This window comes from Drosophila obscura, unplaced genomic scaffold (genome assembly GCF_018151105.1).
Source record: "Drosophila obscura isolate BZ-5 IFL unplaced genomic scaffold, ASM1815110v1 contig_208, whole genome shotgun sequence".
In the NCBI taxonomy this organism is placed as follows: Eukaryota; Metazoa; Arthropoda; class Insecta; order Diptera; family Drosophilidae; genus Drosophila; species Drosophila obscura.
The window spans coordinates 296,528-319,310 of record NW_024542799.1 but is presented as its reverse complement, the minus strand read 5'-3'; the positions used below and the strand labels follow the sequence as shown (position 1 = coordinate 319,310).

Here is a 22,783-nt window from a genome sequence, read left to right as displayed (position 1 = left end):
ACTAAACAAATGCTCAAAATACGATGCTGAATAATTGAACACGATACACACTACACACACACACCTACACAAACACGCACACCACACACAAACGTGTATGGAAATGAAAAATTTGTTTACCATTTTCCCCACTGCATGTGTGTGTGTGTATCTGTAGCAACACCAAGAACAACAACAACAACCACATAACGAGAGTTGAGAGTTTGGAGTTGTGACAGTTGACTAACTCTTTGCTTGTTGTTGCCGACTGTTAACGTGGAAAACTCTTTATTTGCTGCTTCCGTCAACCGCAGCGGCTGCAGCAACAACAACAGCCAGAGAGAAACGCTGTGGCTAGACAGGCCGAAGCTTTAGATACCCTCCCAGCTGTATGTTGGTGTATTCCACTCTGTGCTGACTGGAATAGATATATTATTTATCTCTTCTATCGTATGATGGAACAGTAATCCAATCTTGGGATGTTTTGGCTTGGCACTGATTGCAGAAGTTTCTTTTTCTGCACTGCAAAATTAAAGTACCCTCTTTAAGGGTATAATATACAACTGCAACAATCCACATAAGTGCAACAACCGCAACAACAAACAGCTGCAGAATTGGTTATGAAGCCGGTCATACACATGTCACAAATGTTTAATTGCATTTGCAAATTATTTAGAATAGTTTATTTGCCCAAGTACCACAAATAAAATTAAACCAAATGAAGCTTAATTAAATGGAGTCAGAATAAAGAGGATTTTGAGCTGGGACAATCTATACCTATTTATAAAATATTTTCTCTCTTGTTGTTTTATTAATATGTACGTATTTAATTACAGGGAAAATCTCTTCAATGATTAATGCAACGGAAATTCCAGTTCGCAAATATTTTTGGAAGAATGTTCAGCAAATTTATTGAAGAAGATGCCAGAAACTTGAAGCATGCAAAGAAATTCCACGTAAGTACATACCAACAATTCTGTATCTCAAAATAAATACCTCTCATACATACATACATACATATGTATGTACGTATATTCTTATCTTAATTTACACTGAATCTTCTTAGTCACAAATGACTCTTTGAAAGATGGCTTAAAAGCTCAGGGACAGCTTAAGTTGGCGGAAAATAAAGACAATTTCATCGCTTCTCTCCAAATATCGTAAGAAATAGAAGCAGCAGATAATCCAGACTGTATTTTAAATTAGTTTTTAGCAATTTTATTGCCCTAAGCAAATAGTTAAAATATTTATTGATACTTTTAGACTTCTTAGTCATCGAATTCCATTAAAATTTAAGAGAAAACATTAAAAAAAAAAACGCTTCAACGATGGTCATAAAGATGGCACAAAATACTTGTCTCAAGAGTTCCCCGAAAAACGCTTCGAAAGATACTTAGAAATAAAAATAGAACTCACCTTTGCCTGAAATGTGATGCCATGGAAGAAGGCCTGCTCTGCATGAAGGGGCACTCGCAGATCCTGATCGTCCTGCACCAGATCGTACGGCGTCGATGGCATTCTCAGATAGTTCAATAGCACCGATTCGGACCACTTGTAGTATCATGAGATGGTTTTCATCTTCCTCGTGCTACGCTTGTGCAGCTGATGGCGCAATTGCCACAAAACGCCACTTGGCCGACGCTTTGGCTGCTGTTGTGGCTGTATCTGAGGTTTCTGCTTATTCTGTTGCTGCTGCTGCTGTTGCTGCTGTTGCTGGATAATGCCTTTGCTTTGGCTCATGCAAATTGCTGGGGGGGCGACGAGCGCTCGCTCTGTGATTGATTTGCTATGTTTCTGGGGTTGCCCCTCTCTGCTCCGCTTAGCTCCGCCACGCTCACTACACTCTCCCCAAGCTCTCTTGCTTAATCTCAATTTATGAGCTTGCGGTTCCCGATGTTCAGCAAATTGAATTGCGTCAGTTGGACCAGCGATTCTTTAGGCGCTTTTCTCTTGCGTTTTATTATGAAATCTGCCCATTCACATTCACTGCCAATTCACGATGCGGTGTGGTGCGGTGCGGTGTGGTGTGGTATCTGCAAGTGGAGATGAGAGAACATAATACTTTAATAGATTAGAAAAGTAGAAAGCCATTGGAGCTTCAGTTTGAGCTTTGTGTATACTTATATTTTGTAATCAAACGTCGCGTCGTCTATCGATCTATCTATCTATCTATAAAGTGAGTCATTAAGTCGCTGATTTTGAGTCAGCTTTTGAATTCCCTGGAAGCCCCATTCACCATGCCCCATGCTAATCACGAGCTGCTTACGATTGACTCACCATTTGACTAGACAAACTCTTGGAGCGATGACACCCCAACCACCCCGCTGATCAAAGGTATCAATATATAAATATGTATGGGTTGATTGACTTTGAATTTGAATCCATCTACCCACACGTGTCGCTGTTTGCTCATTGAATTCGTAATTTAATTTATTTGTGGCATTTGTTTTTGTGGAGCAAATGTCTGCACTTTAATTGAAATCAATTGTCGATTTGCGTTTTCTATGGGACAGTTACAGAAGAGCATTTTAATGTTCTTTTTTGCAGAGGTTTCACTGTACTGTGTATGGTGATGTTTTGATTAAGTCTACCCGAAAACTTAAACTTAAAATTAAGAGCTGGTTACCACCATCCTCTCTCTGTCTCTCTTTGCCAATATATATATTTTTTTCTCCCACTCTCTCCGTCTGGGTCTCTTTATCTCCATCTGTTTATGTGTCTATCCGGCTCTTCTTCAGTTGTCTTTGTTTTGCAGCCTCTGAGGCCTCCTCTGAAGTCTCAAGTCAGTTCAAAGCCAGGCCAGAGGGTCATGGACGTTTACGCGTGTAAATGACAAAGCAGCCAAAGCGCAACAGCAACAGCAACAACAACTAACAAAAACAACAACTGAAAACAGCCGCCTTTAGTTGTTGCTTCGTTTGTTTATCTGCCTCCTTTTTGGCTTTTGTGGCGTCTCCTCGGATTGCCTGGTGCCTGGTCTCCAATGAATAAATATGCTGGAGTCAACTTTTTAAAAGTCCCATCGACACTCTCTTGCCCCCCTCTCTCTCACCCTCTCTCTCTCCAGTGATTGTTTCTCTCTGTCTCGCATTAAGTTATCAATTTGGGTGTCGATTGAGTTCAAATTGCCAACAGCTGATGCCGCCTCCGAATGGAGGGCATTGGGTTGAGGTTGGGGCAGCAGCAACAGCAGCAGCAGTTGACACTTTTCGGGGAGCGACATAAATCAGCTTTGGTTTAAGGTCAGTCGCCGCATTCACATGGGGATTAGGGGCGCTTGACCCTAAAAGTTACTTTAATAGTTGCTTCTGAATAGATAAATGGAACACACACCTCTTTGAAAGTAAGAATCAACTATTTAAGGCGATAATGGATGTACTCTAGAGTCTCCTGCAACTTCTAGTTTGCACAGAATGGAGATCTGATATCCCTAAGAATACTTCTAAATTGTTTCCAAGCTTAAGTTTCCTTTGTCTTGCTCCAATTTACTGCAGCAATGGTGCAGCCCTCGCCCACAGTCATATATCATCCAAACTGGTGGCCAAGGTACACTAGCTCTAGTCTCGACGCCATTTTGTGGCACATAGATTTACACACACAAATGTATGTATGTATATGTACGTGCATGAACAATAAGGTTCAAGTACCTCCAAAGCGGTCTGCACATGCGTTGTTCGAAAGACCCATCCAGAGAAAGGAAGAAGGGAGACAGAGCGACAGAAAGCACAGCGGCAGCAGCAGTGCACTTAACACCCACCCTGGAACCACCAGCCACTGCTCTGCCCTAGCTGGCCGCCCCCCTGCCACGAACCGCAGTGCTGCCCCTACTCTACGCATGACTCTTTTCGGATTCTTCTATCTTCTGGCTTACGTACAAACTATCGGTTTCGCATTGCTCCCTGCCTGTCGTTCTTCTGCTTCGAGCAGTGTTCTCTCTCTCGATTCCGTTTTGTTCTTTCGCCCGCACTATCAACGGCAGGCCACTGCAACTGCAACAGCGACTGCACAGCAACAGCAACAGCAACAACAGCAACAGCAGCAGCAACAACAACAACAACAATTAGAAACCCGTATCGCCCTGCAAGTGAATGACTGGCGACTCGCGAGGCTGCTGACGATGACGACGTGCTTCCAAGAAGCATTCAAGCCCAAGAGTTGGGAACCGGTTTCCATGGGCTCGACTCGACTTCGTGCTGGAGTCGAAGTCGAAGTCAAAGTCTTGGTAACTTACACGCTCACTTCCTTTCCGGTTCTTGCATGCACAAAGCGAGACAGAGACAGGGAGAAGGAGCGACGGAGAAAGAATGAGTCAGAGAGGTGTATAAGAGAGGGATGCAACTATTCCTCCTTGGCTGGCTGAGCAAGAGAGAGATGGCCACAAAACAAAACACAACGCAAAAGTCAGCTGCAGTTTCATGATACCCTGTAAAAGGGTAGACTACATACTTTTGGAAGACTGATTGCAAGGAAGAAAAGTAAATATTTTAGCATAAATACGAGTAAATTTATAATGTGGTCCTGCCATGCTAATGTCTTTCCTTGCATAGAACAGACTTTGACTATAGTTTAATATTCATTGAAAAATGTATTTCAAGGCAGCCTTCAAAAACTATTGCTCTTCCAGGGTATTTGGTGCTTCGGCCATTCCTTCCTTCTGGGGAGTCATTTCTTCTTGCATCTTTTATTTTTTGCAGTTTTTCAAGTTTTGTACTTGGCAATTACGTAGCAGCGAATGAAGCGAATCGCTTCGAAGCTTTTGTCATGCCTGAAACTGAAAATATTTACTGCGCAGCCGCGGCCGCAGCCTCCGACGAAGCTGCACTTGCCGCAAGCTGTTGCTGTTGCCGTTGCCGTTGTTGTTGTTGTTGCAGTGTCAGATTATGCAAGTTACTGGCGGGACACACTGAAAACGAAGTAAGAAAAACGAAACTGGTCGCCCGCAGCAGGCTGATATTTTACTCGAAAAACGCTGCGCACTTTTTGGAAATTGAGGCGGGAAAACTTGAAAGGAAAATATCTGCGTGAATAGTATGTTTCGCGCAATGTTTTTTCCTCAGCGAACTGCCTAATAAACAGATACAAAGCAGCAATTAAACAAATTCCAAGCGAACAGAAGAAAAAGAGATGCCTAAAAAAACGGACCAGCTGCGCTGTCTCCTGTGGTGGCTGCTCCTCCTTCTTCCGATGCGAGCCCCAGACCCGATCTGGGCGTCCGGTTGTGGTGGCATGGCCAAAGCATCAATCGTGTTTTCGATTTCGAAGGAAACTAACTGCCGCGAAAGGCAACATGCTACTGCCTTAGATGAGAGCCAAGAGAGCGAAGAACATCTCTCCTTTGTCCCGAACCGCAATCCGCAGTCCGCGATCCGCGATCGTCATCACAATTTGAGTTCTGTGTCTCGCCATTGTCGTGGCCATATATTTATGGGGCAGACAGCCCCAGACAGATATTCCAACAGCAACATCCAGAAACGAGGGAGAGCAAAGGAGAGGAGACGGCTGGCTGGTTGAATGGCTGGCTGCCTGGCTGCCTGGCTGGGTGCGATGCAAAACTTTTTGCCTGTATCTATAAGATACATTTGGTGCGAGGAGAGCCAGCCCCGCGTATGTGTGATATAAATAGCAGCGGGGCGGCCACTCAGCCTGTGCCTCCGCCTCCGCCGCAGCTCCGCGTACCCCGTGCTCTCCTCTCCTCTGACCCATAGAACGCACCTCAGCAACATTCAGATACAACATAAATCTATTGGGCAGAAGAAACGATTTCGAAACCGAAATGAGAGGGCTGGCGGCTGCCGGAGGAGAGAGAGTAGAGTAGGGGGCTGTGGGGCAGCATTGATTTTTACTTTTTTTGGGGAAATATTTTCCAACATTCTACGGCCATCATTTGCCTCTGTGTTTATTTGTTTGTTTGTTTGCCGGACCCGGACAGCCCGTCATTGGGGATCATTAGACTAAGCGCTATAATCCATAATCCATAATCGAGCCAGAAGAACAGACACTAACCTTGAAAGTTATACGCTGCTGGACCTTTCCCCAGAGTTTTCTGTATCTTTAAGCGCGAGACAACAGAAATTAATGATCAATCGAAAAGACACAACAAAGGGGGACCAGCGGCAGAGGCAGAGAGTGAGAAACGAAGCGAAACTAAAGTTAGCAGCAATTTTGTCATTGCCCTGAAATTTATCGTTGATTATGCGTGTTGTGCCTGCCGCTTCGGTGGCACTATGTATCTTTCAGATGCATTTCACCAGAATCATATAAAAGCGGTACGAATCAAACAATACATTTTTCTTTTCTGTTTTTGTTGTGCAATAATTTATAAAAATAATAAACACGACTATGGCGGCGGTAGTTTTCATTTTGGTTTTTAATTTTTCGTATCTTTTTTTTTTTTGGCACACATTCAACTCAAAGGCACAGACAAACATACACACACACACACACACACTCACACACATACATATATTGTATGTAGAATTTGGATCTCTCTAGAGATTGTGCACTGCAACCCAGAATGTATCTAGAACGCGTCGCGTCGCGTCGCGTAATCAGTTTTTTAGCTGCGAACTGCAAAATCTTTTCTGCTCTTTTTTTTAATTTTTTCTTATTTTCTGCAATTCTTTCATTATGCGCAAAACTTTCCATTTCTATGCGTTCGAACAGTTCTCGAATGTCACAGCCGCTGCTCGTCGGGTATATAATTTCACAGTTATCTCACACGAAAACTCACACACACACACACACACACAGACACAGACACAGGTGTAACACACCTACGGCTTTTAGTTCGCTTGGGTTCGGTTCTCTTTCTTTTCCTTCTCTGATGCTTTTTGGTTCTTTTTTTTTGTATTTTTGTTGGAGGTGATTTCAAAAATTAACTGCCAATTCTTGGAAACGGACGCCGATGAAGACGACGCTTTTTTCCGTGCCTCAACAACTTGGCTTTTTGGGGGGCTCTGAGAGAGTTGACCAACTGGCGCCGACTTGTTGCTATGTTTGGCTTTTAGTTTTTGGTTTTTTTTTTTCGGCTTTGGTAGTTTTTTGTTGTTGTTGTTATATTCTACTTGAATATTAAGTTATAAATTTTCGCAAGTTTTGCTTTACGTTCTTTATTTGCATATCCTACAAGTCGTTGCGGTAACGTAACGGAAATGTTGCTTAGATTATGATCGCGGAGAGAACTTCACTTTCGTCACGAACAAAACCCAGACAGACCAGACCGACAGAACCCAAGTCAAATGCAGATGGAGAATGCCGTAAAACCCGTTTTCCAGAATGCATCGGACGCAAACCAATAAGAACCAATATTTTTGGATGGAGGGGTGCGGGAGTGGCATGTGGCCCTGCATGATTTTATTAATAAAATATTGAATGGAAAATTACTTGTATTATGCTCGGATAAACGATAGATATTCCAATGCGTTAGAACCGCTGTTCAGTCAATAATACTCAATCAACGCGAATCGAACGTGAAGCAACCGGTATGCAAGAAACAGAAACAGAATTTCGTTTTTCAGTGCGACGCCAGAACTGAGCGGACGATGCGTACAAATTGTATACGCCTGTGTCGGAACAACCACGATTAACGCCGAACCACCCAAAACTGATGTTGGCTCGGCAGCGGCAAGAGTGCCCAAGCAAGCACCAGGCCCGAATGCTATGCCAGCATACAGGGTGTCTGTTTCTCTGTGGGGGCTCCGGCTCCTCTCTCTGACGCTCGGAAAACCTGTTTGTTTCCATGGTGTCTTCATGCAAAGAGTGAGGTCTGCACGCTCTTTGGGTAGCATATTTAGTTGGCCACTCTGTCTCTTGCTCTCTTGTTGAAACAACTGAAGTCATTCAGGCATGTGAAAAATAATAAGGGCGGCTAAAATTCTTTAAAATTGATAGTTTCAGTAATTTCAAAGTCATCTAAATTTTGTTAAGTTGGGTTAAGGGTTTCTTTCCCTAAAGTAAATGAAAAATTATCCATTAATGATAAATAAAATATAATTTAATTTGATTCAATTTATTAAGAATAAAATTAAATATATTTTCAAAGTTTAAATCATTTCAAAATTAAAATAATGCATAAAATAAAATGAAAAATTCAAATTGGGAAACTGACATACAAAAAATTCAAAACATTCGATTTTCGTACCAGAAACTTGAGAACAAGAGAACCCAAAGGAGAATAAAATGCATTTAAACTGAGCTGAGAATACCTCACCTTCGGCTAACTTACTTTGCTTGGCCATCATCTGGCGCTCTCTTAGCACGCTCTCTTATGCTCGGTGCCTGTTGTCGTCGTCGGCTGACTCTGGCCTCCTCTCTGCGGAAGCGAAAAGCGAAAGCCGTTGGCCAATCAGCATGCGGCAAATACACGTGCTCGCTGTTTGCCTGCTGGTGCGGGGGGCTGTTTGGGGTGTCCGGTGGGGCGCCTCAAAGCGATTTCGCAATGTTTCTCTGTTTTGGTTTCCGTGTGGGGACCCAGCGTCTGGGGTCTCTCTCTCTCTCTCTTTAAGTTTACTAAAGATGCGACCGTGTGGGTACTGCCCGTACTACAGGGTAAACATGGTCAGAACTAGGTACCACAGGCTAAACATGGCTAGGTGTACGAGGTGTTTGATCTGTAAATGTTCTTCCAATATCAGAGATTACCTATAATATTTCAAAGATTCCGTCAACCGATTTAAGCAAAATAAAATTAAATTTAAAGCTCTCATCTCGCTCCACCTATGGTTTGAACCCTCATCAATAATTCCTTTGCATTCCTTTAAGTTCAGCCTTGTGACTTCTCGCAAACAAAATTCTTGCCGACATTGCGACTCAATATATTGGCCAGAATCAAGGTTGACAACTAAATTCTGCACATACCGAATGTAACTCAGTTTGTGGTAGACAGCCACAACGTGAGTTAGGATGTTAGGATTCTGGGTTGGGGGTTTCAGGCGACAGACAACCCCTGAGAACATACTCCGCAGAGCTGGGAGTATTCACGCATAATTCAACCTCGACTTGCGGTGAGTTTGTGCAAATTGTATTCATGGCAAATATGCAAAAGCCGCAATCATATGAAAGGCATTTGTAAGCGGGTATGGGGAGTGGTAGCTGGAACAGGAGTAGGATCAGCAGAGCCAGCGACAAGTCGAGACCGCAAAAAGGATGACAAACAAGCGAAAGCTCGCAAAATGGATGCGGATGTGGCCCGCTTATCAGGCAAGCGAAACGGAACGGAACGCTGAAAGTCTGCTCAGTTTTTTTCCGTATTAGATACAGCCATACGGAATACGGAACACGGTCAAGGTACAGCCCTGGGTTCTTGGCATTACTTGCAGAATTGGCTTAAATCGGCGGCTAGCCAGAGAACTGCATTCGAACGGTCTGCAAATATTTGCCGTATTTTAATTACTTTTTTGTCTAAAGTTTTCGCAACAGTGGCAACACAGAGAACTTCGGATTGGAAATGGAAAAGAGGCAAAAGAACAAGTTCAAATGGCTGTCGCCTGTTCTCCTTCCCCCCCACCCCCACCGACAGATGGCCACTTTTTAATTAAAAAAGCGCAAAACTCAAAATGGCGTCCACAAAATGGCGAACAATTTCACAGCTTAACATGGTACAACTTTTACAAGGAAAACTTTAAAGCCGCCACAGATACAGCCATCTACATACTCGTACATGTGAGTGCGGGTCCTTGAGGACTCCTTTCAAAATGCGTTCGATCATGGAAAGCTGTCCCCTTTGGCCTGTGTCAATTTTCACTTAACACATTGTCGAAAAATCTTAAGAAAACCCTCCATCGAAACAGGAGGCATGCTTCAGGCTTCAGGTTTCAAGTGGCAGCAAAAGCAGGGAAAACTTTTCCCTTTTTTTTCTGCCTACCTCGGGCAAACTTTTCAACGACTTCCCGTTCGCCGCCACTCAATGACTGGATCATTGGAGGTGCTGGATGGAACAGCTTTAAAGCCAAATCAATTAATAACTTTTCACTCACATGCACGCTGCTGCTGCTGCTGCTCCTCCTCCTCCTGCTCGTATAGCCTCATTATTTTATGCATAAATTATATTACGGGCTGTCAGGGAAAAGGGAAACAGCCACCGAAACTCATTTGACATAAAAATTTACTGCATATATTCACCGGAGATGAACAGACGAGACAGCGACAACAGAGGCAGTCACGATAAGCTCCATTTGGAAAGGAGGGTGGCCCATTCCCATTCCCTTTCCCATTCCCTTGCCCCCGGATAAAACAGGATAAAACCAATAAATTTATTGTCGCACGCAGGACAAGCTGCTTGGCGGAGGCTGCTCCTTCTTTTGTGTTAACGCTTCGTTAAGTCTGCGTTAATTTATGGGGGCGTGGTCGGGGATATGCCTCGGGGCCAGAAGCCAAATGACTTTGATAAACCAAATTGTCTAGCTCAAACGGATGTTTTAGGAACGGTAGGAAGAGCGTAGAGTGCGGATGAAATCAATCAGCAAAGCAAATAAATACAATTAATGCTACATTACGCATACGCAACATTGCACAGCGGCAAAAGAAGAAGGCAAAAAAAACGCATGAGGCTGTGGCATAAATTATGTCTGGCAACGTCAAGCGTTCTTTTACAATTTTATGCATGTCAACGCCAAGGAGCAGGAACCCCGCACGACTTTATGCAAATACACGGACACGGCGACACGGAGACGGAGAAGTGCAGAGCCAAGTCCTGCGAGGCACAGAAATATGAATAAAGTAAAATCAAATATGCACTCGCGTGAAAATTAATGCGACACGCCCTTCAAGCACTCGACTCATTCAACATTCAACATTTTCTCTCCTTTCTTTTTTCAACGCTTTTTTCCCCCCATTTAACTTGTTTAATTGAAAGAGAAGCAGCGGAAACAGCATCCACAGTAGAAATGGAAGTGCAAATGTGGAAAATTTCAACTAGGAAAATTCAACTGAGTGCCGAGCAAACTTGTGGAAAAGTTGATGTGAGCGGGGGCTTACCTCCCCCGTCAAATGGGCGGGTAAATGGTCCACATAAAAATGATGCAAAATTCATGCGAGAACAATTATTGTAAAGCGGGTGCGAATATCTGCCTCAAGGGTTCATAAATACTTTCCCAGACAATCAATAAACTCAATAAAACGAATAGCTGAAGCTTCATGGCAAACATTTCACAAACGGAACTGCACATAAATCAAATGCAAAGAGCACTTATCCCTAAGCAGGATATGCATATTTGGAAACAATTTGCAGAAGCAATTAGACCTGCAACCTGCAAAGCATATCCTCAGGAAGGACATTTAATCGCTTTAGAGTATTCATTGAGTGATCGAAATGCCACTGGCAGGCTAACATTTTCCTGAATTTCCCCCATTTTCTTGCTGGAGATACTCATTAAAGCACATTAAAGTCGTAAAACTTTATGCTAATGGCGGCCATTTCTCAGTTGCCTGCAATCCGAAGACCATTAGAGCATTTAAGGGGCGCCCAAATCATTTGTAACCTCCACTAATTAGGCACCGATGCCGAAAGATAAGCTCAGGCCATATGGCTCCTGGACTCTTGGACGCCTGGTGAAGTTGCAACCATTCCCTTGCGACATGTGGCAGCTGCTGGTTCTACTGCTGCTTCTGGCAAACACAGCAGCAAGTGAGCTGAACCAGATACTGGACTCCATCTATGCGGATCTGCCCTTTGAGACGCTTTTGATGCTGCGACACAGCCGAAGCAGCCAGGCAGAGGAGCCGGATGGGCGGTGGGCCTGGGCCTGGGCCTGGTCCTGGCCTGTCCTAAGCTTCGATGAGCAAGTGGATTGCTATCTGAGTGGCAGCTACAACAACGAGATGCTGGCCCTGGTCTGGCTGAGTGGCGACAACAATGAAATGAACATGGAGCTGTGGCAGGCATTGGACAGGAATCTCCTGAATATGAGGCATGTCAGGCTGCTGCTGGTGCTGCAAACGGAGCAAGGACAGCCACTTCAGCAAATTGCAGCCACCGCAGAGCCCCTGAGATTTCTTCATGTGGCTGTCCTGAGTGCCAAAGGTACGGTATATCGCCTGCAGCCTTATGCCCAGCAGCATTGGCGAGAGATAGATGCCAGAAGAGAACCCATCTTTGGCAACATTCGGGACTATCAGGGCAGGGCCATAGTGACGCTGCCCGATCAATTTCCCCCACGTTCGCTGGTCTACCAGGATCCCCACACCCTGGAACTCGGCCTGACGGGCTATGTGTCCAAACTAGTGATGGAGTTTGCCCGCATCTACAACCTGACCATCCAGTGGCAGCGTCCCGTTGTACCCGGCAAGCACATGTCGCTGATACTCCTAAGGAATCTGACACTGAACGGCACCATCAGCATGCCCATCAGCCTGTGCGGCTATGAGGCGCCCAGCGAATCGGGCGTCTTCTCGGTGCCCTACGATCTGGAAAAGTGGTTCATAATGGTGCCCTGTGCAGAGGAGATTTCGACAGCCGATGTATATGGGATCCTGTGTGGCAAGAAGTTTCTGGGCATCCTGGCGGGCTTCTACTTCATCTTTGCGCTGCTGGACACCTGCTTTGGCTGTCTGCTGCTGCAGCGAGGCATCGACTGGTGCACACTCGCCTTCAACGAGCGCATCATATCGGGAATGATTGGTCAGTCGTTCAATATGAGTGCCCACAACATGATCAGCTCCAGGGTCGCCCATTCCCAGCTCTTTCTGCTCGGCCTTGTGCTGAGCACCCTCTTTGCGGCTCACCTGAAGACCCTGCTGACGAAGCGACCCCCCGACCGACAGATTTCCAATTTCCAGCAGCTGCGCGATGCACCGGTGGACATCTATTTTGACGAGGCGGAGCACTTCTATCTGGACACATTCTGGGGCCCCCATACCGTGGAGTTGATACGCTCCAAGATCATATATCTGAGCACCGCGAAGTTCCAGGACAACAGGAAAACACTGAACAAGTCGCAGGCTTTCTCCGGGCTCGCCTCCGAGTGGCTCATCATGACCAAGCGGCAGGAGCAATTCCAGCGGCCCGCCTTCTGCTCTATGCCCGGCCTGATTCTTGGCTCGCAGATCATCTTGTCGCTGCCCATGCAGGCTAATTCCATCTTTGAGCGTCCACTCAATCGGCTCATACTATGTGTTCAGTCGTCGGGACTTTTGGCATACTGGAAACAGCAAACGCTGCACGAGATGATTTCATTGGGTCTGATACCTCAGGATGATCCCTTTCCCTATGCGGCATTTCATGAGTTCAAGGTGGCTGACCTCACCTGGGTCTGGGTACTACTCGGCGCCTCTCTACTCCTTTCATGGCTGATATTTATTTGCGAGCATTTAGTGGATTTCCTGCAAAGGAAACGTAGATGAAGATTACATTTGAATAATAATTATTGAAAAATTAAATTAAATTTTTAAATTAATAATTAAATATTTAAATATAAATATTTCATATTTTTTATTTATTTATTTTACTTTTTTATTTAATATTTAAATATTTATTTAAATTAATATTAAATATTTATATTCAATTCAATTCATAAATATATAAATGATAATTTAAAATGTGTGAGAAGTTCTCATAAAACAATTTAAGACGAAACTCATGAGTATGACCCAGTCGTATCTTTGCATATTTACTCCGAACTGTGACAGACAGCATATATATATATATGCTCGTATGTACGGCTATTCAATGAACTGAAACTCAATGGCAGTACATTAGGAAACATTCAACCAAAACATTTACGTAATTAAGCGACATTTAATGGTGTTCTGATAGCCAATCAAAGTGCAAATGTGTGCCGTTACACTGCACTATCTAATATTCCATTCCATATAACTGCACACTGGGGAACGGACTAGGACCCGCATAGTCCCGCTACAGGCTAATGGTCTAATAGCCTCATCCAAGAGACAGCTTCACGTTGACATAAATCAAACATTTTGCCAACGAGCGGATTACTTTCAACGAAAAAAATGTCAGTCGACTGCTCCTGCTACTACTGGAACCTGCTGCTGCTGCTTCTGGCCCACCTCCTGTCTCTGCTCATGGCAGTGACGAGGTTCAAGTGTCTGTCGTCAGTACCGAATGCTGTTTGTTTAGTTTTTGTTTTCGACAACGAGAGCTTCCAGTCATTCAATCATCCGGGCCGTGGATATACGCCCACATAATTGACGTTTACGCCGTTGTCGGAGCCCACCAGTTTTATCTTTAAAGAAATACCCAGCCATCCGGCCATCCGGCCATCCAACCATGCAGCCATACAGCCAAGGAGACATGGCAGACAGACAGGCGCTGTAAGCAGGATTTGCCGCTTATTGGCGAGTTAACGCGCGCGCCTTATGATGCCGGGGCATTACAGGACATTTATGGCAAAATCGATGCGACAATTTCTGCTTTAAAGGGAAGGTTCTTATTTGTGGCTCTGCCTGCACCGAAATGTATTTTTGTAGATAAAGTTTTCCGTTCTAAAAAATGCAAAGTGTTCTGCGGCAATCGAATTACTGCTGCACGGCATTCTGGCCATGGTCATGCATTTTGGATGCAATTTTTAATTAAGCCCAAAAGCATTGTAGGGATTCGCTCAGAGCGGAAAGCTGATTCCATCTGCCTGAATCCACTATCTCTCTCCCTCCCTGTGAATCCGCAGCAAACACCAAACCAATGCAGTTCCCACAGCTAGTTGGGAAATGTTCATGTAATGCAATATGCAAATTAGCGGCTAGCTGCACAGAGCTGCTGTCAGTCACCCACACACACACACAATACAATGCCCACTGCCCGGAGCAGTACACTCCGCTAATTGAACCGCATTTCGGGGCTAATTGCAATAAGCGTCAGTGGACGGCCAAAACAGCTGAAGCCCCCAAAATGTTGCCACTATTTTTGCTCATTTTGTGTTGCCTATCAATGCGGGCAGCGCGCACTGCCAAATAAATTCGCTAAAATAAATTACAAAATTGCAAACTAATTTTCGGCTTTCATTTTGAGATTAAAGATAGACAGAGAAGGGAGAAGGACATAGGGAATAGCTTTTTCCATAGCTCTATTCAAATTTCAGCAACCAAACAATTTATTTGCTGTGAATTCTGATCGATAGAACTTTCCGCGACCTAAAATCAAAATATCATCGGGAAGCTTTGGCACTTAAATTCTGATATTGCTTATATTTTTAAGACTCTTACCCTGGTTTTTTCATCTCAGCTAATTCCCTTTTAATCTATCTCCCACTCGCGTAAAATTTCCGTCCTGCCGCTTCTGTCGTGCCATATATGTATCAATTCCACATTAATTACATATAAAAGTAAGAGAAAAAAAAATACAATATTTAAACGTAATTATTGAAACCACAAATTGGCCCATGTGTTAATTAATTCGTATTGATTCGATGCCTCTGAAAATGCTCAGTGAAATGGCATTTAAATGCAATCCAAAGTGGATGTGGAAGCCACAATGGTTGGGTGCATCCAAGCCGATTTCAATCGGTATTTAAATACGGCTAATATTCTTACCTTAATCCCCAGGAACTTTAACTGTTTGTATCATATTCTCAAACTTGAGTGGAGAAGCTGAGCTCATGCAGAGACGGAGACAGAGACATTCCTGTATTTTGTTCAAGTTTTGTGCATGCAAAATGTAAGCCCAAAAAGTTTGTCCTGTATTCTAGATACAGGAAGAACAAGCAAATAAATGCTGCATGGCATTTGCTGTTGCATGTCCCGCACCCACCTGGTGTGGCAACTGTATTTCCTATGTCTCTCTCTCTCTCTCTCTTGGTTTAGCATTCATTTGCAGTTGTTTATGCAAATTGTGGCAGCATCAAGAAAACTGTCAGACGTCACAAAAAATGTCACATAAAACGAGGCGTGTCGAGGCATACTTTTTTTTTCGATTTAACTTTTGGTCTAATTAGTCGTGAATTTCAACGCACAAATGTAATTTGCATAAATTGCAAAAAGGTTCTGAGGCTCTGCGGCTAGCCCCCGAAAAATGGCATGCCATTCATTTGCATTTGTTCTAATTATGAGCTCAGGCAATTAGCAGTCGAAACTTTTCCTTTCCGAGGCGAAAGCTGAGCAAAAACAATAAACGGAAAATCAAAACAAGCTTATGGCAGACACCTCTCCATCTCTGTGTGCCTGCCACAGGATGGTAGCAATCCCTCAGAGAAACTGTCAAAAACTCAATCACGAAACTTTCCCCTAAGCCGGCAAATGGCAAAGTTGTTGCTTTTTGGGGTAAGGGAAGCTTCGGAGTAGAGCTGCGTAGGGGAAAGGGGGAGTGAGTGGGTGTGGGAGTGGCCCACAACTTAGTTGGCATTATTAACAAGTTTTCTATATGCAAATCAGCTACGAAAATGAATGTAACTGACAGCACAGAGGGAACTTCCAATGGCAGCCAAACAAAGAGGTGGAAAATGTTTACCTTACCCAAGGCTATAGACGTTTCCCCTGTTATGTTCTATCCGATTCCTTTGCACCTTTCCTCCGGACGGTGTCTGTGTCTTCCTGCTGTCCCTGGCTTACATTTTGCTATTAGAATGCGAAAGTACAATAAGTGAAATTGATGAATGCGCCAGTGACAATGGAGTGCTTCGCTTGTCATTCTCTTGTCGGGTTTGGTTCTAATAAATGAATGGGGTGGTAAAGCGAACGAGCTGCCACATTAATCAAGCAGCTACAATAAATTTAAAGCCACAAAATGATCTTTTCTCATAACTTGGCTGTAAGCCCTAATCCGCTCTCTTGTCCCCCCATCCAGTTGCTGTGACCTTTAAAGCTGTCTATTGATTTGTTACTGGCTCGCTCTTAGTTCTGGCTCTGATGCTGCTGGTCCTTGCTATGGCTCTGATGCTGGTCCTTGCTCTGGCTCTCAAGCTGCTCCTGACACTGGTCCTCTTGCTGCTTGTCATAAATCAATCCAAGAAGAATTTTGAAAGCATTAAAAGCATTACGAGAACGCGCACCATTTCTTCCTTATTTTCTTATTGCTATTTCTTGCTGCTGCTGTTGCTGCTGCTGCTGCTGTTGCTGTCATGTCTTTGTCATGTTGAACAAAAGCCGCCATAGAGGCTGAACACACACATTACGTATACACGACGTAGCCCACATGCAAAAAAAAAAAAAATATATATATCAGGAGAGACAAACGCCATGGCAACTGAATGAGCGAAAGAATGAATGGGTGAGCGAATGAATGAGCGAATACATGAATGGAAAACCTAAGGCAATCTTTTGTCTCCCCATCTCGTTGCTGGGTTCTGGTTTTTGTGTGCTGTGTGCTCTTTTTGCCAGCATTTGCCCTGAAATTTGATTGTTTTCCATGTTACATCTGCCTGCCACAGTCACATATACACACGTGGATAAATGTGTACACTACGCAAATAAAGCTCAGAGCTATAGCTTAATATTAAAGTATGTCCACCTTCTGGCAGATACATAGTTCTTCTCGCTGTATGTGGCAGGGTATCTGCTGTCCACACACCCTTCGGGGCTCTTTTTCTCGCATTTATATGCATTCGATAACAAGGGATGGTATTTGTATAAGAGCGTAACATTATCGTTTCATATCCGTAAGGTCAACAAAAGTCGTTTGTGTAGATTGCCTGCTGCCAATTGGTTTCCACATGTGGCATGCAACATGTACACAGCAACAGCAGCATCAGCAGCATCAGCAAAGCGAAGCAGAACCGAACCGAACCGAAAACAAGCTTCATTTCGGTTTCGTTGGGATGCCAAAACAAGTTTGACAGCTCTGGGCAACTGATAGATACAGATACTCGTGCAGATAAAGTAAGCTACAAATTCTTGGCTGCATCATCCCGCAAAAGTTCATTGCCACAAGGCGGGGCAATACGAACAGACCAGACCAAGTCGTGGATTCAAGAGGAAGGAGCACTGAAAGTGAAGACGCAAATTGCTTCTCCTGTCAACTCGCTGGACAAGTTTTGGGTTCGCTTTGCTGCGGTTCTGTTCTGTTCTATTTTAGATTAAAATACTTGCAAAAGCTTGCACACTGCTTGCAGATAAAAGTAAAACTTTAAAATACTTAATAGCCAAACGGACGGAGGGACGGAGGACGGAGAGACGGATGGACAGTTACGAGGAACTTTCAAATACATAAATCGCATCCATTCGTGCAAATTAAACAAAATGCCAGCTGCCATTATTCCATATCGTATACCCATTTATGCTCTCGCATATAAAGTGACAATTGTTGTTGCAGCATCATCATCACCAATCACAAATAAAATATTTATTCGATTGACATTTCAGAATGCTCTTCATGCACACGAGCGCAGCCATAGAAACGGATTCGAAAAATGGAACTAAATGGACAGAGAAAAATAGATGGGGGGGTGTACTTTTAACACATACAACTAGAGAAAAAAGCACAGACAATTTATATATTTACATTTCGATATAGCAAAGAAAAGTGTTTAACTTATACTTTGATTTGTTTGATTTAAATATGTGATTGTGCATTTAGAGTTGCATTTCCACCAAATGTAATATAACATATTTATTTTACAGATTTTTGTATTTAGAATGAATATACATAGATCAAGAAAGAGTCTGGAATACATTTATGTTTAAATCAAAGTAAGTTCTATTTAATTTTAATAATTCTTTTGCATTTAAAAATCGAATATTATGCTACTTTTCTCTGAGTGTATGTTGTACAATGGTGAATATATCGTCTCTAGGGGAAATGGGCATCAAACGAATTGACCGCGGCATAACGAAAATTCATTTTAATTCAAATTATGTTTACACGCTTCCTGAATGGCTTATAAAATGTTAATTAGCAATGTTTTTGCGGAAATGGTGGTCAGAATTCAATTTAGTTGCCACTTCACCTGAGGATTGTTCATCGGACTATGATGGAGAAAAACAATATAGTTAGGTAATAGCTTTACGGCTTGTGTAATTATTATTATTGTATTCTTGGTACAATTGAAGTTAATCCTATAAGTACATACCCCACGGCTTACATTTTATATATACATAAGTGCTAAATATGTATATGCTTTATTCTTTATTCATTTTGACTGGTAAAACCCCGAATGCTCAACTTGTTAGCAGATCGTTAGATGCATCTACTCCGGAATATTAATCTTTGGCATTCATATCGATAACATTTCCATCCAATTGAGGGCATAAATCTTGCATTCTAGTATTCCTTGAGACCTTCTTCCTGCTTGCGACATTAACCGCTTCATTACGCTCACATTCACGGCCCGACGTGACATTTCAATTGGCCCGTGTCGGGGCAAAGGACTACATAAATCCTGTGTCATCTACCTACCCCTTACACTTTACCCCCCGCAAGCACGCACACTCATATTCACACCATTCACACTGGCATTCGCATTCGCGTTCGCATTCTCATTCAGAGTCATGAGTGTGTGGTGGGCCAAATGCATTGCACGTACAGCAGCCCTGCCATAAAATGATGGCAGCGCTAAAAAGTGTAAGAAAATCAGCAACTAAATGGGTGCCGTGGCCATGGCAGCAGTAGGGGAAGCTGCCACATTTTGCTACTTAAAGCCACAAAAGCCACACGCACATACACAGACCCACACACAGCTGCATGGAGGATGAAGCGGCATCTTTAGCACCGCCATTGTTGTTAATTTTGCAAGAAGGCAACTCTGCGACGGAAGCGGAAACGAAAACTATGAGCACTTGGCTCCTGCCATGTCTCGCCGCGTCCCAGCTAATGTATCCGTGTGTGGCTGGCTGGCTGGCTGGCTATGTGTGTGGCAGTTACAGTTGAGTTATGAGCGCACATAAATAAAATGTCAGCGACAAAATGGCTGCCAAAGTTTCTACGGAAATTACCTGAACTACGTCGTTGACACAAAATTGAGCCAGCAGCAGCAGCAGCAGCAGCACTTTGACATTTTGGGGTTTTCTTTTGGGCTGGCTTTGTTTCAGATCACGTAATCTCGTGCCATTTTTGGATTTGGATTATATGCCGCTTTAGGAACTGCCAAACGGTTTGATGAACTGCTAAGCTGTGTGGAATTTTAACCCAGAATTTCACCCAGCCCCCTCCCACCCGAAACTAATGCGATGAGCAGACAACAACATTATGTAAGCCCATTAAGGCTGTCAAAATCAGGTTAGATTCCCAGCCCCAAAATAACCCAACAAAAGGGGATAAGTTAACCCCCCCATCACCCCCAAAAAAAAAAGGTTAAACAAAGGCCAAAAGCCGCAGGACTGAAGGTTCGTTCGGTTCGTTCCCATTTTATATATTTTTCTATGAAATATTTACATTTTATTTGCAAGTTTTTGAGTGTCACTCGCGCTGAATATATTTAAAATTCCCATTAATCCTTTACAGAGGATTGTTAGGGCTCTGATGGCATGCTTAACCCTTGCTACCTCAATTTGTTTCACTTTCAGACCCTTTTTTCCGTGTGTGACGAAATTTGCTTTTGATTTGAATAAAAATGCAAATGTCTAGACGGGGGGAAAGTCTGAATAAATTTGTGTGCTCCAAGTATGGGTAGGTATACCTTAAAGCTCTACCACAAAAGCGGCTTGAGGGATCCAGCCAGCTCGTTGCCTCCTCTGTTTTTTTGTGGGTCTTCTGGCCATGCCCATCTGGCCATGTAATGCAATTGTTTGGCCTTTGTTTCATGCTGCACTGAACAAGCAGCACCAACAAATAAAAATAAAGAAAAATAAGGCACCAGTTGCAGTTTCAGTTGCAGCAAACATTCTTGGATATTTATTTTACTCCCTTTTGGGCGCTTGGCCATTTTCAATTTACGTTTACAATAATTCAACAAAAACGCTCAAATGGCATGCAATAAATTTGCCACATCAGGAAATGAAAGGGAAACAGAACAGAAACAGAACCATTTACTTTACTCTCTCATGCATTATATACTAGATATAGAAACTTTTAGTTTGTTTTATTTGCACATTTATTGCGTACAATGGCAATTTATGTTTTTGCCATTTTCAGCTATAAAACAAGGGAAAAATATACGAGTGTATATGTTGTATTAAATGTATCTTTTGGGGGTCAGTGTAAAACAAATGCTGACAAGTGCAATTATCCCCGACGGCGTACGAGAAGGTGGAGCTGATGCTCAGTCTATGTTCAAAGGTCCTTCCGCCCAACCAATGAATGTAATGCCAGCAAATGGCATTGTAAGTGCGGTCTGCTTTAGTCCGGTGCGGAATCCGAGTACATATTTCAGCTGGCCAAATGGTCAGTGCACAAAGGCAGCAGGAGAGACAGAGGGAGAGTGAGAAAGATATGTAGCTGGGCATCTGGCCAAACGGTACATACTCGTACATAAGTGCTCCTGATACGGGTTAAGTCTCACGCGACATTTGGAGTGCTGCAAGGGCATTAGGATTAAAGCTGCTAAGGCAGAATGTGGCGGTTATCCGTGGCATTTATAGTGGCTTACACATATACTACTTATTAAATATCTAACCTAATTTTTGATAAAGGAATAATTATATAATTAAATTGTAGGGCGAACTATTAGGCATAAATGTTGGTATATCATTGCCTTCTTCTGCTGTAGTTTGAATGGGAATATTGTAGGAATTTTGTGATTTTATGTACGTGCGTGTAGATTCCGTACTAAACCGAATTTTATTTTAGTTACAAATCAAATATTTCCCCCTCATTGTTGCTCTTTAAGCTTCCTCTATCTAATTTCTGGATGCCATTAGCGTCGGCTTAAATAAACATTATATTGCCCTATTGTCGATGTACTTCTGACTCTACTTATTGTGCCACCTGCCACTGCCACTGCCGCGACTCACGTTCTAAGGCTCACCCACTAGTTGCCATACAATACTTACATTTTAGCGTCCATAAAAGTTGGCTGCCGCTTTAGCGTTGGGCCCTAAATGAATTTATGTCAACGGCACTTCATCCAAAGGCCCCCAAAAACAAAAACAAAAAGAAAGCTAAAGCTGAATGCAAGCCACAGCCACAGCCCCACAAGTTTTTGTGTCTTGTGTCTGACATTAAATTAATTTGTTGCCTACAACTTTGCCGCCTGCAAATAGTACCCATGGGTGGCCGGCCTTGCTTCCTTGTTGCTACTTTCTCTACTCATTCGCATTCTCTCAGAGGAGCACTGGCACTGGCACTGGCACTGGCTTGCCCGCTCCAGTTTGGGCTCCACGAAAACTTATTAAAGATGAAACTAACAAGAAAAGTTTTAAATCATTCGCCAGTGCCAATGTCGCAAAAGTTCGGCGGCAGCACCCAAAAAAAATATAATAAAAGAAACGAAACGAAAACTATAACGGAAACGGCAACGGCAACGGGAATGAAAGGAATGCAAGGCGTGTGTTATGGGTGTTGTAACTGCTTCCCTAGGCTTGCCACATGCCACATACCGAACGCCTTGAACCGTGGCAAGGCGTGGCAAGTCGTGTCAAGGGCAGCGAACACACAGAAGGGCGAAGAATCCAGCGAGTGCTAAATCTTTGGCCTAATAGTCAACGCATTTGGGGAACTGGGGTTTATGGCTGTTTGTACTTAGCCCGTAACCCAAATTGATAACAAAAGTGTAGCTGACCGGCTAGTATGTATTGGCGGGGATAATATTCAGTCGGCAAGCAAAAGATCTTCAGTAAATTATATTTGTATCTTTTTGTTTAATGGGGGATTAGATAGATATAGACAAAGTTATGCCACAGATTCAATTAATCATTTTTGCTTGCTTGCTTTGTTCTTTATATCTCGTACACGTAGATGTTAGATGGAAAGTGCAAATTCCCAAGCAATTTGGTACACATTTTCTGGTACATTTTGCTAAGAGCATTGCCTTAGTCTACTGTCTCT

At 43.3% G+C, this 22,783-nt stretch overlaps 2 protein-coding genes across 2 annotated transcripts in view; both read left to right on the top strand.

The window, feature by feature from the left end:
• Window positions 1-820: 820 nt before the first annotated feature.
• LOC111079201 overlaps window positions 821-22,783 on the top strand; it is a 42,701-nt gene continuing 20,738 nt past the window's right edge. The window contains exon 1 of the mRNA XM_041594148.1: window positions 821-935. Within this exon, the coding sequence (XP_041450082.1) occupies window positions 919-935 (17 nt within the window). The 5' untranslated portion in view covers window positions 821-918. The remainder of the gene's footprint in view (window positions 936-22,783) is intronic.
• Window positions 11,476-13,317, top strand: LOC111081668. The gene has a single exon (XM_022377785.2). The coding sequence runs from the start codon at window positions 11,476-11,478 to the stop codon at window positions 13,315-13,317; it is 1,842 nt and encodes a 613-aa protein (XP_022233477.2).

Coding starts and splice junctions, on each gene's coding strand:
- LOC111081668 (XM_022377785.2), top strand. CDS start 11,476: ATGCCGAAAGATAAGCTCAGGCCATATGGCTCCTGGACTCTTGGACGC.